The 15737-nt window shown below is 46.5% G+C and overlaps 1 protein-coding gene across 1 annotated transcript in view; it reads right to left on the bottom strand.

The window, feature by feature from the left end:
• Nucleotides 1–15737, bottom strand: part of LOC106584451 (potassium voltage-gated channel subfamily KQT member 1) — a 60064-nt gene that overhangs the window by 22512 nt on the left and 21815 nt on the right. The window contains exon 2 of the mRNA XM_014169807.2: nt 3058–3148. Coding sequence (XP_014025282.2) covers nt 3058–3148 — 91 coding nt within the window. The remainder of the gene's footprint in view (nt 1–3057; nt 3149–15737) is intronic.

The following is a 15737-nucleotide window of genomic DNA, read 5'->3' as shown; positions in this document are numbered from 1 at the left end:
ACTCTGTCTTCTGTCCTACCCACTGGGTAACTACCTACTGTTCTAACTCTGTCTACTGTCCTACCCACTGGGTTACTACCTACTGTTCTAACTCTGTCTTCTGTCCTACCCACTGGGTTACTACCTACTGTTCTAACTCTGTCTACTGTCCTACCCACTGGGTTACTACCTACTGTTCTAACTCTCTGTCTTCTGTCCTACCCACTGGGTTACTACCTACTGTTCTAACTCTGTCTTCTGTCCTACCCACTGGGTTACTACCTGCTGTTCTAACTCTGTCTTCTGTCCTACCCACTGGGTAACTACCTACTGTTCTAACTCTGTCTACTGTCCTACCCACTGGGTTACTACCTACTGTTCTAACTCTGTCTTCTGTCCTACCCACTGGGTTACTACCTACTGTTCTAACTCTGTCTACTGTCCTACCCACTGGGTTACTACCTACTGTTCTAACTCTCTGTCTTCTGTCCTACCCACTGGGTTACTACCTACTGTTCTAACTCTGTCTTCTGTCCTACCCACTGGGTTACTACCTACTGTTCTAACTCTCTGTCTTCTGTCCTACCCACTGGGTTACTACCTACTGTTCTAACTCTGTCTTCTGTCCTACCCACTGGGTTACTACCTACTGTTCTAACTCTGTCTTCTGTCCTACCCACTGGGTTACTACCTACTGTTCTAACTCTCTGTCTTCTGTCCTACCCACTGGGTTACTACCTACTGTTCTAACTCTCTGTCTTCTGTCCTACCCACTGGGTTACTACCTACTGTTCTAACTCTGTCTTCTGTCCTACCCACTGGGTTACTACCTACTGTTCTAACTCTGTATTCTGTCCTACCCACTGGGTTACTACCTACTGTTCTAACTCTGTCTTCTGTCCTACCCACTGGGTTACTACCTGCTGTTCTAACTCTGTCTTCTGTCCTACCCACTGGGTTACTACCTACTGTTCTAACTCTCTGTCTTCTGTCCTACCCACTGGGTTACTACCTACTGTTCTAACTCTCTGTCTTCTGTCCTACCCACTGGGTTACTACCTACTGTTCTAACTCTCTGTCTTCTGTCCTACCCACTGGGTTACTACCTACTGTTCTAACTCTGTCTTCTGTCCTACCCACTGGGTTACTACCTACTGTTCTAACTCTGTCTTCTGTCCTACCCACTGGGTTACTACCTACTGTTCTAACTCTGTCTTCTGTCCTACCCACTGGGTTACTACCTACTGTTCTAACTCTGTCTTCTGTCCTACCCACTGGGTTACTACCTACTGTTCTAACTCTGTCTTCTGTCCTACTCACTGGGTTACTACCTACTGTTCTAACTCTCTGTCTTCTGTCCTACCCACTGGGTTACTACCTACTGTTCTAACTCTGTCTTCTGTCCTACCCACTGGGTTACTACCTACTGTTCTAACTCTGTCTACTGTCCTACCCACTGGGTTACTACCTACTGTTCTAACTCTCTGTCTTCTGTCCTACCCACTGGGTTACTACCTACTGTTCTAACTCTGTCTTCTGTCCTACCCACTGGGTTACTACCTACTGTTCTAACTCTCTGTCTTCTGTCCTACCCACTGGGTTACTACCTACTGTTCTAACTCTCTGTCTTCTGTCCTACCCACTGGGTTACTACCTACTGTTCTAACTCTGTCTACTGTCCTACCCACTGGGTTACTACCTACTGTTCTAACTCTGTCTTCTGTCCTACCCACTGGGTTACTACCTACTGTTCTAACTCTCTGTCTTCTGTCCTACCCACTGGGTTACTACCTACTGTTCTAACTCTGTATTCTGTCCTACCCACTGGGTTACTACCTACTGTTCTAACTCTGTCTTCTGTCCTACCCACTGGGTTACTACCTACTGTTCTAACTCTGTATTCTGTCCTACCCACTGGGTTACTACCTACTGTTCTAACTCTGTATTCTGTCCTACCCACTGGGTTACTACCTACTGTTCTAACTCTGTCTTCTGTCCTACCCACTGGGTTACTACCTACTGTTCTAACTCTCTGTCTTCTGTCCTACCCACTGGGTTACTACCTACTGTTCTAACTCTGTCTACTGTCCTACCCACTGGGTTACTACCTACTGTTCTAACTCTGTCTTCTGTCCTACCCACTGGGTTACTACCTACTGTTCTAACTCTGTCTACTGTCCTACCCACTGGGTTACTACCTACTGTTCTAACTCTGTATTCTGTCCTACTCACTGGGTTACTACCTACTGTTCTAACTCTCTGTCTTCTGTCCTACCCACTGGGTTACTACCTACTGTTCTAACTCTGTCTTCTGTCCTACTCACTGGGTTACTACCTACTGTTCTAACTCTGTATTCTGTCCTACTCACTGGGTTACTACCTACTGTTCTAACTCTCTGTATTCTGTCCTACTCACTGGGTTACTACCTACTGTTCTAACTCTCTGTATTCTGTCCTACTCACTGGGTTACTACCTACTGTTCTAGATATAACCAAGCTGCTGATAGGAGAGCTCTTCTTCCAGGGTTTAATAAATGAATAACTCAGCAGCCAGAGAATCCTCCAAAGGGCACTGGCCAAAAGTTTAGAGAACACTCTGTACAGTCCTGTCTTCTGATTGCCCCCACACTGGTGAGGTGAGTGTGCGAGCATGTGTGTGTGTGTGTGTGTGTGTGTGTGTGTGTTTATATGCAAAGCATGATGCAAAGTCTTTATCCTGCCCCATATCAGTATTTCTCTACCTGTGAGAATAGGACTGATAGCACTGAGAGTAACAACACTGAGTAGCCAATATAATCTACATCAACCAAAACCCCCAGCAATAAGCTCTGAATCATGCCAATGACTAATAGATATAGTCTCATGCACCTATATAGACCCTTTCCATTTCATCTGAGGTTCATTATTTTTATAATACTGTTGAACACTGAGCTCGAAGTCAGTTGAATTTAAGATGGAGGTTAGTCTGCGTCCCACTCAATATGTTCTACTCCCATCATGTGGATATGGATGGTATTGCAATAAAACAAAATCAAAGGTAGGTCACTGATTTGGTGAATCCATCCCAAATCCACTCACCATCACGAAGAGTGTTCCGCTGGCAAAATCGGCATAGTGTTCTATGGTGGACAGGACACTGAAGATAAGGCACACCAGGACCATGAGGAAACTGTGGAGGGAAGAAACACACGTCAAACTTAGTATCACATATACAGTTGAAGTCGGAAGTTTACATACAGCTTAGCCAAATACATTTAAACTCAGTTTTTCACAATTCCTGACATTTAATCCTACTAAAAGGTCCCTGTCTTAGGTCAGGTAGGATCCCCACTTTATTTTAAGAATGTGAAATGTCAGAATAATAGTAGAGAAAATTATTTATTTCCGCTTTTATTTCTTTCATCACATTCCCAGTGGGTCAGAAGTTTACATACACTCAATTAGTATTTGGTAGAATTGCCTTTAAATTGTTGAACTTGGGTCAAACGTTTCGGGTAGCCTTCCACAAGCTTCACACAATAAGTTGGGTGAATTTTGGCACATTGCCTACTGACAGAGCTGGTGTAACTGAGTCAGGTTTATAGGCTTCCTTGCTCGCACACACCTTTTCAGTTCTGCCCAGGGGAATTTTCTATAGGATTGAGGTCAGGGATTTGTGATGGAAACTCCAATACCTTGACTTTGTTGTCCTTAAGCCATTTTCCCACAACTTTGGAAGTATGCTTGGGGTCATTGTCCATTTGGAAGACCCATTTGCGACAAAGCTTTAACTTCCTGACTGATGTCTTGAGATGTTGCTTCAATATATCCACATCATTTTCCTTGCTCATGATGCCATCTATTTTGTGAAACGCACAAGTCCCTCCTGCAGCAAAGCACCCAAACAACATGATGCTGCCACCCCTGTGCTTCATGGTTGGGATGGTGTTCTTCGGCTTGCAAGCGTCCACCTTTTCCTCCAAACATAACGATGGTCATTATGGCCAAATAGTTATATTTTTGTTTCATCAGACCAGAGGACATTTCTCCAAAAAGTACGATCTTTGTCCCCATGTGCAGTTGCAAACCGTAGTCTGGCTTTTTTATGGTGGTTTTGGAGCAGTGGCTTCTTCCTTGCTGAGCGGCCTTTCAGGTTATGTCGATATAGGACTCGTTTTACTGTGGATACAGTTACTTTTGTACCTGTTTCCTCCAGCATCTTCACAATGTCCTTTGCTGCTGTTCTGGGATTGATTTGCACTTTTCGCACCAAAGTACGTTCATCTCTAGGAGACAGAACGCTGTAATCTGTAACGTTACCAACAAAAATATTGTAATTGGATTACAGATACTTTTGAAAAACTAGATGATTACTTTGAGGATTATGTTTAAATTCAGAAAGGATGTTTGCGAGAAAAAAAAGATTTGGCCCTTCTCTGTTTTGTCAATGACATTCAAAATCAGCATTGAAAAAAGGCACAAGTTTAAGTTTGTTCCACCTGAGCGAGTCAGAGACCACTATGATGACACACCAAATGTATTGCTGGATGGAGGGAAAAGAGCAGGAATAGGCTTTTGTAGGCTACAGTTCAAGCTATGTCTTCACCTGACTTCGCCTCCCGTACACACCCTTGACAGAATTACACACCAAACTATGGAGTCAGCAGGAGCAGGGACCCCGGTTAGAGGAGTCGAGGAGCGCGTCCAGGAACATTCTGCTACAGTGCCTTGCGAAAGTATTCCGCCCCCTTGAACTTTTCGACCTTTTGCCACATTTCAGGCTTCAAACATAAAGATATAAAACTGTAATTTTTTGTGAAGAATCAACAACAAGTGGGACACAATTATGAAGTGGAACGAAATTTATTGGATATTTCAAACTTTTTTAACAAATAAAAAAATGAAAAATTGGCCTTGCAAAATTATTCAGCCCCTTTACTTTCAGTGCAGCAAACTCTCTCCAGAAGTTCAGTGAGGATCTCTGAATGATCCAATGTTGACCTAAATGACTAATGATGATAAATAGAATCCACCTGTGTGTAATCAAGTCTCCGTATAAATGCACCTGCTCTGTGATAGTCTCAGAGGTCCGTTTAAAGCGCAGAGAGCATCATGAAGAACAAGGAACACACCAGGCAGGTCCGAGATACTGTTGTGGAGAAGTTTAAAGTGGATTTGGATACAAAAAGATTTCCCAAGCTTTAAACATCCCAAGGAGCACTGTGCAAGCGATAATATTGAAATGGAAGGAGTATCAGACCACTGCAAATCTACGAAGACCCGGCCGTCCCTCTAAACTTTCAGCACATACAAGGAGAAGACTGATCAGAGATGCAGCCAAGAGGCCCATGATCACTCTGCATGAACTGCAGAGATCTACAGCTGAGGTGGGAGACTCTGTCCATAGGACAACAATCAGTCGTATACTGCACAAATCTGACCTTTATGGAAGAGTGGCAAGAAGAAAGCCATTTCTTAAAGATATCCATAAAAAGTGTCGTTTATGTTTGGCGTAAAAGCAACACAGCTCATCACCCTGAACACACCATCCCCACTGTCAAACATGGTGGTGGCAGCATCATGGTTTGGGCCTGCTTTTCTTCAGCAGGGGCAGGGAAGATGGTTAAAATTGATGGGAAGATGGATGGAGCCAAATACAGGACCATTCTGGAAGAAAACCTGATGGAGTCTGCAAAAGACCTGAGAGTGGGACGGAGATTTGTCTTCCAACAAGACAATGATCCAAAACATAAAGCAAAATCTACAATGGAATGGTTCACAAATAAACATATCCAGGTGTTAGAATGGCCAAGTCAAAGTCCAGACCTGAATCCAACCCGAGAATCTGTGGAAAGAACTGAAAACTGCTGTTCACAAACGCTCTCCATCCAACCTCACTGAGCTCGAGCTGTTTTGCAAGGAGGAATGGGAAAAAATGTCAGTCTCTCGATGTGCAAAACTGATAGAGACATACCCCAAGCGACTTACAGCTGTAATCGCAGCAAAAGGTGGCGCTACAAAGTATTAACTTAAGGGGGCTGAATAATTTTGCACGCCCAATTTTTCAGTTTATTATTTGTTAACCTGTTATGGCTAGGGGGCAGTATTTTCACGGCTGGATAAAAAACGTACCCGATTTAATCTGGTTACTACTCCTGCCCAGTAACTAGAATATGCATATAATTATTGGCTTTGGATAGAAAACACTCCAAAGTTTCTAAAACTGTTTGAATGGTGTCTGTGAGTATAACAGAACTCAAATGGCAGGTCAAAACCTGAGAGATTCCTTTACAGGAAGTGGCCTGTCTGACCATTTATTGTCTTTCTTTGACATCTCATTCCATTACAAAGGATCTCTGCGGTAACGTGACACTTCCCATGGCTCCAATAGGCTCTCAGAGCCCGGGAAAAACCTGAATGTCGTCATTCCAGCTCCAGGCTGAAACACATCATCGCCTTTCTCAAGTGGCCGATCAAGGGACTGTGGGGTTAGGCGCGTGCACTGGCCGCCCCCGTCTTTGTGTTTTTTCCTCTGTTTGCCAAAAAGGAGATTCCCGGTCGGAATATTATCGCTTTTTTACGAGATAAATTGCATAAAAATTGATTTTAAACAGCGGTTGACATGCTTCGAAGTACGGTAATGGAATATTTAGAATTTTTTTGTCACGAAATGCGCCATGCGCACGACCCTGATTTACCATTTCGGATAGTTTCTGGAACGCACGAACAAAACGCCGCTATTCGGATATAACGATGGATTATTTTGGACCAAACCAACATTTGTTATTGAAGTAGCAGTCCTGGGAGTGCATTCTGACTAAGACAACAAAAGGTAATCAAACTTTTGTAATAGTAAATCTGATTTTGGTGAAGGCTAAACTTGCCGGGTGTCTAAATAGCTAGCCCGTGATGGCTGGGCTATGTACTTAGAATATTGCAAAATGTGATTTCACCAAAAAGCTATTTTAAAATCGGACATATCGAGTGCATAGAGGAGTTCTGTATCTATAATTCTTAAAATGATTGTTATGCTTTTTGTGAACGTTTATCGTGAGTAATTTAGTAAATTGTTAGTAAATTCCCCGGAAGTTTGCTAGTTCTGAACGTCACATGCTAATGTAAAAAGCTGTTTTTTGATATAAATATGAACTTGATTGAACAAAACATGCATGTATTGTATAAAATAATGTCCTAGGTGTGTCATCTGATGAAGATCATCAAAGGTTAGTGCTGCATTTAGCTGTCTTCTGGGTTTTTGTGACATTATATGCTAGCTTGAAAAATGGGTGTCTGATTATTTCTGGCTGGGTACTCTGCTGACATAATCTAATGTTTTGCTTTCGCTGTAAAGCCTTTTTGAAATCGGACAGTGTGGTTAGATAAAGGAGAGTCTTGTCTTTAAAATGCTGTGAAATAGTCATATGTTTGAAAAATTGAAGTTTTTGTATTTTTGAGGAATTTGTAATTCGCGCCACGCCTATCATTGGATATTGGAGCAGGTGTTCCGCTAGCGGAACGTCTAGATGTAAGAGGTTAAAAAAGTTTGAAATATCCAATAAATTTCGTTCCACTTCATGATTGTGTCCCACTTGTTTATTCTTCACAAAAAATTACAGTTTTATATCTTTATGTTTGAAGCCTGAAATGTGACAAAAGGTCGAAAAGTTCAAGGGGGCCGAATACTTTCGCAAGGCACTGTATGCTACATCATCTTGGTGCCATGATGGATCGCGTTGTCCAGACTATGGACCGCTGGGAGAGACAGGAAGTCTCTCCAGTGCCTCGACCAGCGCAACCGGGGATACCTCTACCAGTCCCGTCTGGAGCCAGTCCCAGTGGGATGCGTCTCTCCCTTCCCAGGGAATATGATGGGACGGCAGCACAGTGCCAGGGATTCCTGCTACAACTGGACCTCTAACTGGCCACTGTGCACCCAGCTCCCTCGGAAAGGGAGAGAGTGTCTGCCCTCGTCTCATGCCTCTCGAGGAGAGCTCTGGAGTGGGCAAACGCCGTGTGGGGAGAAGATGTGGCGTTGGACCACTTCGGGGAGTTCACCCATCGCTTCCGGGCCATCTTTGACCATCCACCCGAAGGTAGAGCGGCGGGGGAACGGCTCTTTCATTTGAGGCAGGGGACGAGGAGCGCCATGGAATTCGCCCTGGAATTCCGGACCTTGGCCGCCGGAGCAGGCTGGAACAACAGGGCCCTCATCGACCACTATCGGTGCAGCCAACGCGAGGACGTCCGACGTGAGCTGGCCTGCAGGGATGCCACCATCTCCTTCGACCAACTGGTGGATTTTTCCATCCGGTTGGATAACCTGCTGGTCACCCGCGGACGTCCAGAGGGGGCTCTGTCGGTGCCATCTTCCAGCACCCCCGCTCCGGTGCCCATGGAGTTGGGAGGGGCTGCGCGTAGGGAGACTGGAGGAGGAGCCATCACATGCATCATCTGTGGCCGCAGTGGGCACACTGCTGGTCGGTGCTGTGTCGGTTCCTCTGGGAACAGGCAGGGCACTCTGGCATCACCCCAGGTGAGTCTGTACCACACTCATCCAGAGTCCTCTGTTGACCACCTATTTGTACCTGTTTGTTTCCCTGATTTTCCCCCGCATTCCCAGCATATGCAGCCCACGCTCGTCGATTCAAGCGCAGCTGGGAATTTTATCGACAGAGCGTAAGCCCTTAGTTTAGGGATCCCCATTATTCCTGTAGTTCGACCTTTCCCGGTTCACGCTCTAGATAGTCGACCATTAGGGTCCCGGCTAATCAGGGAAGTCACCATCTCCTTGGGCATGGTGACGCAGGGGGGTCACGAGGAGAGAATCAGTCTCTTCCTCATTGACTCTCCTGTGTTTCCCGTGGTACTAGGCCTACCCTGGTTAGCTCAGCATAACCCCACTATCTCCTGGCAACAGAGGGCTCTCACGGGGTGGTCGCGGGAGTGCCCTGGGAGGTGTGTAGGGGTTTCCGTTGGTGCTACCATGGTGGAAAGTCCAGACCAGGTCTCAACCGTGCGCATCCCCCCAGAATATGCCGATTTGGCTCTCGCCTTCTGTAAGAAGAAGGCAACTCAATTACCACCTCATCAATGGGGGGATTGTGCGATAAATCTCCTGGTAGACGCTGCGCTTCCCAGGAGTCACGTGTATCCCCTGTCGCAAGCGGAGACGGTGGCTATGGAGACATATGTCACTGAATCCCTGCGTCAGGGGTACATTCGGTCATTCACTTCACCCGCCTCCTCGAGTTTCTTTTTTGTGAAGAAGAAGGATGGAGGTCTACGTCCGGGGATCGCCCGGACGGTGCGCTGTCTGACTGGGAAGTACTGGTGGCCCACCTCGGCTAAGGACGTGAGGGTTTATGTTTCCTCCTGCTCGGTGTGTGCCCAGTGTAAGGCTCTGAGACACCTGCCCAGAGGTAAGCTACACCCCTTATCCGTTCCACAACGACCTTGGTCACACCTGTCTGTGGATTTTGTAACCGATCTACCTCTTTATTTGGGAAACCCTACTATCTTGGTCATTCGTTTCTCTAAGTCCTGTCATCTCCTCCCTCTGCCCGGTTTTCCTATGGCCCTACAGACTGCTGAAGCCCTGTTTACTCACGTCTTCCGGCACTACGGGGTGCCTGAGGATATAGTGTCTGATCGGGGTCCCCAATTCACATCGAGAGTTTGGAAGGCGTTCATGGAACGTCTGGGGGTCTCGATAAGCCTTACCTCGGGTTTTCACCCCGAGAGTAGCAGGCAGGTAGAGAGAGTCAACCAGGATGTGGGCAGGTTTCTGCGGTCCTATTGTCAGGACCGGCCGGGGGAGTGGGCGGCGTTCGTGCCCTGGGCCGAGATGGCACAGAACTCGCTTCGCCACTCCTCCACTAACATCTCCCCCTTTCAGTGCGTATTGGGGTACCAGTCGGTTATGGCGCCATGGCATCAGGGTCAGACCGAGGCTCCTGCGGTTGACGACTGGTTCAGGCGCGCGGAGTAGACATGGGAGGCCGCCCATGTTCACCTCCAGCGAGCTGCGCTTCGCCAGAAGAACAGTGCGGACCATCACCGCAGTGAGACCCAGGTGTTCGCACCGGGGGACCGGGTCTGGCTCTCGACCCGAAACCTGCCCCTCCACCTGCCCTGCCGGAAGCTGGGTCCGCAGTTTGTGGGGCCATTCAAAGTCCTGAGGAGGGTGAACGAGGTGTGTTACAGATTACAGCTTCCCTCTGATTACCGTATTAACCCCTCGTTCCATGTGTCTCTCCTCAGGCCGGTGTATATATAATGCATTCAGAAAGTATTCAGACCACTTTACTTTTTCAACATTCTGTTACATTACAGCCTTATTCTAAAATTATTTAAATTGTTTTTTTCCCTCATCAATCTACACACATAACGACAAAGCGAAAACAGTTTTTTTGAAAATACAGAAATACCTTATTTACATAAGTATTCAGAGCCTTTGCTATGTGACTCAAAATTTAACTAAGGTGAATCCTGTTTCCGTTGATCATCCTTGAGATGTTTCTACAACTTGATTGGAGTCCACCTGTGGTGAATTAAATTGATTGGACATGATTTGGAAAGGATCACACCTGTCCCACAGTTGACAGTGCATGTCAGAGCAAAAACCAAGCCATGAGTTCAAAGGAATTGTCCGTAGAGCTACGAGACAGGATTGTGTCAAGGCACAGATCTGGGGAAGGTTACCAAAAAATGGAGAGTGGCCTGAGGGAAGCCACTCCTCAGTAAAAGGCACATGACAGCTCGCTTGGAGTTTGCCAAAAGGCACCTAAAGGACTCTCAGACCATGAGAAACAAGATTCTCTGGTTTGATCATACCAAGATTGAACTCTTTGGCCTGAATCCCAAGCATCACATCTGGAGGAATCTGTCACCATTCCAATGGTGACGCATGGTGGTGGCAGCATCATGCTGTGGGGAAGTTTTTCAGCGGCATGCCCTGGGAGACTAGTCAGGATCGTGGGAATGATGAACGGAGCAAAGTACAGACATGAAAACCTATTCGAGTGCTCAGGGCCTCAGACTGGGGCGAAGGTTCACCTTCCAACAGGACAACGACCCTAAGCACACAGCCAAGACAATGCAGGAGTGGCTTTGGGACAAGTCTCTGAATGTCCTTGAGTGGCCCAGCCAGAACCCGGACTTGAACCCGATCAAACATCTCTGGAGAGACCTGAAAAAAGATTTCAATCTTGGTTTCATCAGACCAGAGAACCTTGTTTCTCACGGTCTGAGAGTGAACAGAGCAAAGTACAGAGAGATCTTTGATGAAAACCTATTCCGGAGTGCTCAGGGCTTCAGAATAGGGCGAAGGTTCACCTTCCAACAGGACAACTACCCTAAGCACACAGCCAAGACAATGCAGGAGTGGCTTTGGGACAAGTCTCTGAATGTCCTTGAGTGGCCCAGCCAGAACCCGGACTTAAACTCGATCGAACATCTCTGGAGAGACCTGAAAAAAGCTGTGCTGCGACACTCCCTATCCAACCTGACAGAGCTTGAGAGGATCTTCAGAGAAGAATAGGAGAAAATCCACAAATACAGGTGTGCCAAGCTTGTAGCGTCATACGCAAAAAGACTCAAGGCTGTAATCACTGCCAAAGATACTTCAACTATTACTGAGTAAAGGGTCTGACTACTTATGTAAATGTAATATTTCGGTTTTTTTTTATACATTTGCAAAACTGTATAAAAACCTGTTTTTGCTTTGTCATTATGGGGTATTGTGCGTAGATTGATGGGGGGGGGGGGGGGGGGGGGAGAATGTAATCAATATTAGAATAAAGCTGAAATGTAACAAAATATGGAAAAAGTCAAGGGGTCTGAATACTTTCCAATTGCACTGTAGGCAGATCCAGGCTATGTCAATACAAAAATGCAGATAATATAAGGTTCTATCAAGCTCTCGATCAGAGAGAAAGGGGGGACTAGAATACTGCTAAAGGCAATGCTAAATTCTCCAAGTGCTGAGTTGTAGCCATTGTAAATGAACTGAACAGAACATGGAAGTAGCATTCCAGTATTTAGGCTATGATGGATTTTCATCAAACATGTATGGTTTTATACATTTACTGATGCTTGGATTAATAAACACACTTATGGAGGAATCATGATGTCACGGATGTCATATGAAAGAGACCAAGGCACAGCGTGCGTATCGTTCCACATCTTTATTTCTATGTGAAACTATGCAAGACAGACAATAAACTATAAACAAAAACAACAAACCGTGACGAAGAGGTGCTACATGCATAAAATCAAAATAATCTCCCACAAACACTAGTGGGAAAAACAACAACTTAAATATGATCCCCAATTAGAGACAACGATGACCAGCTGCCTCTAATTGGGAATCATACGAAAACCCCAACCTAGAAAAAATAACCTAGAACACAACAAAGAAAATGTAAACTAGACAAAAACCTCAACATAGAAAAAAGAACCTAGAACACAACATAGAAAATTTAAACTAGACAAAAACCACAACATAGAAAAAAGAAACTAGAACCAAACATAGAAATAAATAAACTAGAGAAAACCCCCCAGTCACGCCCTGACCTACTCTACCATAGAAAAATACGAGCTCTCTATGGTCAGGACGTGACAGTACCCCCCCAAAGGTGCGGACTCAGGCCGCAAAACCTGAAACCAAAAGGGAGGGTAGGGGGGGTATCTAGTGTTGGTGGCGGCTTTGGTGCAGGACGAAGAACCTTCTCATCTGGCGGATCCTCCCGCATCGGAGGCAGTTCTGGTGCGGGACAAAGAACCCTCTCATCCTGCGAACCCGCCAGCATAGGAGGCGGCTCTGGTGCGGGACAAAGAACCCTCTCATCCTGCGAACCCGCCAACATCGGTGGAGGCTCTGGGCTGCCGACCATCGCTGGAGACTCCGGGCTGCGGGCCGTCTCAGGAGGCTCCGGGCCGTCTCAGGAGGCTCCGGGCCGTCTCAGGAGGCTCCGGGCTGCGGGCCGTCTCAGGAGGCTCCGGGCTGCGGGCCGTCTCAGGAGGCTCCGGGCGGTCTCAGGAGGCTCCGGGCTGCGGGCCGTCTCAGGAGGCTCCGGGCTGCGGGCCGTCTCAGGAGGCTCCGGGCCGTCTCAGGAGATTCCGGACTGCGGACCGTCTCAGGAGGTTCCGGACTGCGGACCGTCTCAGGAGGTTCCGGACTGTGAAACGTCGCCGGAAGCTCTGGACTGGGGACTGTCGCCGGAAGCTCTGGACTGGGGACTGTCGCCAGAAGCTCTGGGCTGGGGACTGTCGCCGGAAGCTCTGGACTGGGGACTGTCGCCGGAAGCTCTGGACTGGGGACTGTCGCCGGAAGCTCTGGACTGGGGATTGTCGCTGGAAGCTCTGGACTGGGAACTGTCGCCGGACTGGGCAGGCGCACTGGAGGCCTGATGCGTGGGACCGGTACAGGTGGCACCGGACTAGTGACACGCACCTCAGGGAGGGTGCGAGGAGGAGGCACAGGACATACCTGACTGGGAACACGCACTTCAAGGAGAGTGCGGGGAGCAGGCACAGAACGTATCTGACTCAGGACACGCACTTCAGAGAGAGTGCAGGGAGCAGGCACAGGACGTACTGGGCTGTGGAGGCGCACTGGAGACCTGATGCGTAGAGCTGGCACAACCCGTCCTGGCTGAATGCTCACTTTAGCCGGGAAAGTGCGGGGCGCTGGCACAGGACACACTGGGCTGTGAAGGCGCACTGGCGACACAGTGCGTAGAGCTGGTGCAGGATATCCTGGACCGAGGAGACGCACCGGAGACCAGGAGCGCTGAGCCGGTACAACCCGTCCTGGCTGAATGCTCACTTTAGCCCGGCAAATGCGGGGCGCAGGCACAGTGCTCACCGGGCTATGAATGCGCACTGGAGATACAGTGCGCATCACCGCATAACACGGTGCCTGACTGGTCACATGCTCCCCACGGTAAGCACAGGTCTCAACCCTGACTCCACCAATCTCCCCGTGTGCCCCCCCAAAAAAGTTTTTTGGAGCTGCCTCTCGGGCTTCCGTCGTTGCCGTGCTAGTTCCTCGTATCGTCGACGTTCCTCTCTCGCTGTCTCCGCCTGCATCCATGGCAGGGTCTTGTCCCCTGCCATTACCTCCTCCCAGGTCCAGGATGTCCTCCACTCTCTTCTCTCCCTGGCCCAGGATCCCTGCTCCTCCTGGGCACGCTGCTTGGTCCTTTGGTGGTGGGAGATTCTGTCACGGATGTCGTATGAAAGAGACCAAGGCGCAGCGTGTGTATCGTTCCACATCTTTATTTCTATGTGAAACTACGCAAGACAGACAATAAACTATAAACAAAAACAACAAACCGTGACAAAGAGGTGCTACATGCATAAACTCAAAATAATCTCCCACAAACACTAGTGGGAAAAACAACAATATAAATATGATCCCCAATTACAGACAACGATGACCAACTGCCTCTAATTTGGAATCATACGAAAACCCCAACCTAGAAAAAAGAACCTAGAACACAACATAGAACATTTAAACTAGACAAAAACCCCAACATAGAAAAAAGAAACTAGAACCAAACATAGAAATAAATAAACTAGACAAAACCCCCCAGTCACGCCCTGACCTACTCTACCATAGAAAAATACGAGCTCTCTATGGTCAGGACGTGACACATGAAAAGAGAATAAAGCATTTCTGTAATCTGAAAATCCCTGTCCTTCAATACCCTCGCCCTTGTACAGGAATATTGTGAACAAAGTAATTGTTGTGGTATTCATCTCTTGGTGTAATTTTTGTATTTCCTAACATCTGGGGAGGAAGTGAAAAACTGAAATTAAAAATAATCCCTTTCTCTTGTCATAACACAGGATCATTTTAACTGGATTTATAAAAATACAAATATGATGTCATATGTCATTGTTAGTCAGGTTATACACAAGTGTACATTTTCTGCAAAAACACAATTCCCCTGAGAAAATGATGTTACTCAGCAGTATGAAACACGGCGTATCCTTTCGATGTTGTTTCTAACTCTAATTTCACAAAAATGATTTGTGCTGTAGACTGCTGACATTTCCTGTTGTGTAGTAATACCTGCAAGAGTATCAATACAAAACAACACAAATTAATAAAGAAATGTGTCTGATAGGCCAGTCAAAGCTCCGGGAAGAACAAAATGAAGGTAGCTGCTAGCTACTGTAGTAAAGTGATAACTTGATGGGACTGAAGTACATGGAAGAGAAAATGACTGACTCCTGACCTCAGCAATATCAATAACACTTATCCACTGGAGCCAAATATGTAGCTACTTCCAAACCTCTGAGTGACGTCTGGTAACAGCATAAATGCAGAGTACGATATTGAAGTACTACACAGAGTAAAACCAGACTTCAAGCCCGACATGTATCCAGAGTTCATACACTCTAAAATCACTCATGCCTACAAAAACAGGAAGACCATAATACTTAAAAAAGCAAAAACAGAAAACAAATCCTTGTGACCAAGGTCCCATGCCAAAACCCCAAAACAATCACAATTACATAAGACAAACTGTCCTATTTTAATTCTCAAACTCTGAATAAAGCATATTTGGGTTCCAGAAAAGCATCATAAAAACACTATATACTATTATTTGTTTATCATTTATATAATTAATGGTGAAACTGACACATTACAACAAAGAAGCTACTGCAAACAACAAAAACAGTGGGGGGTTTTCCATTCGGGCATCATTGCAACAGTGATAGAACAGCAGAATATGTACTTCATTTCTTTTTTTACTGGGTGGCGCGAA

This window comes from Salmo salar, chromosome ssa23 (assembly GCF_905237065.1).
Source record: "Salmo salar chromosome ssa23, Ssal_v3.1, whole genome shotgun sequence".
NCBI lineage: Eukaryota > Metazoa > Chordata > Actinopteri > Salmoniformes > Salmonidae > Salmo > Salmo salar.
The sequence above is the reverse complement of the archived record's forward strand: the minus strand, read 5'-3'. Positions and strand labels throughout refer to the sequence as shown.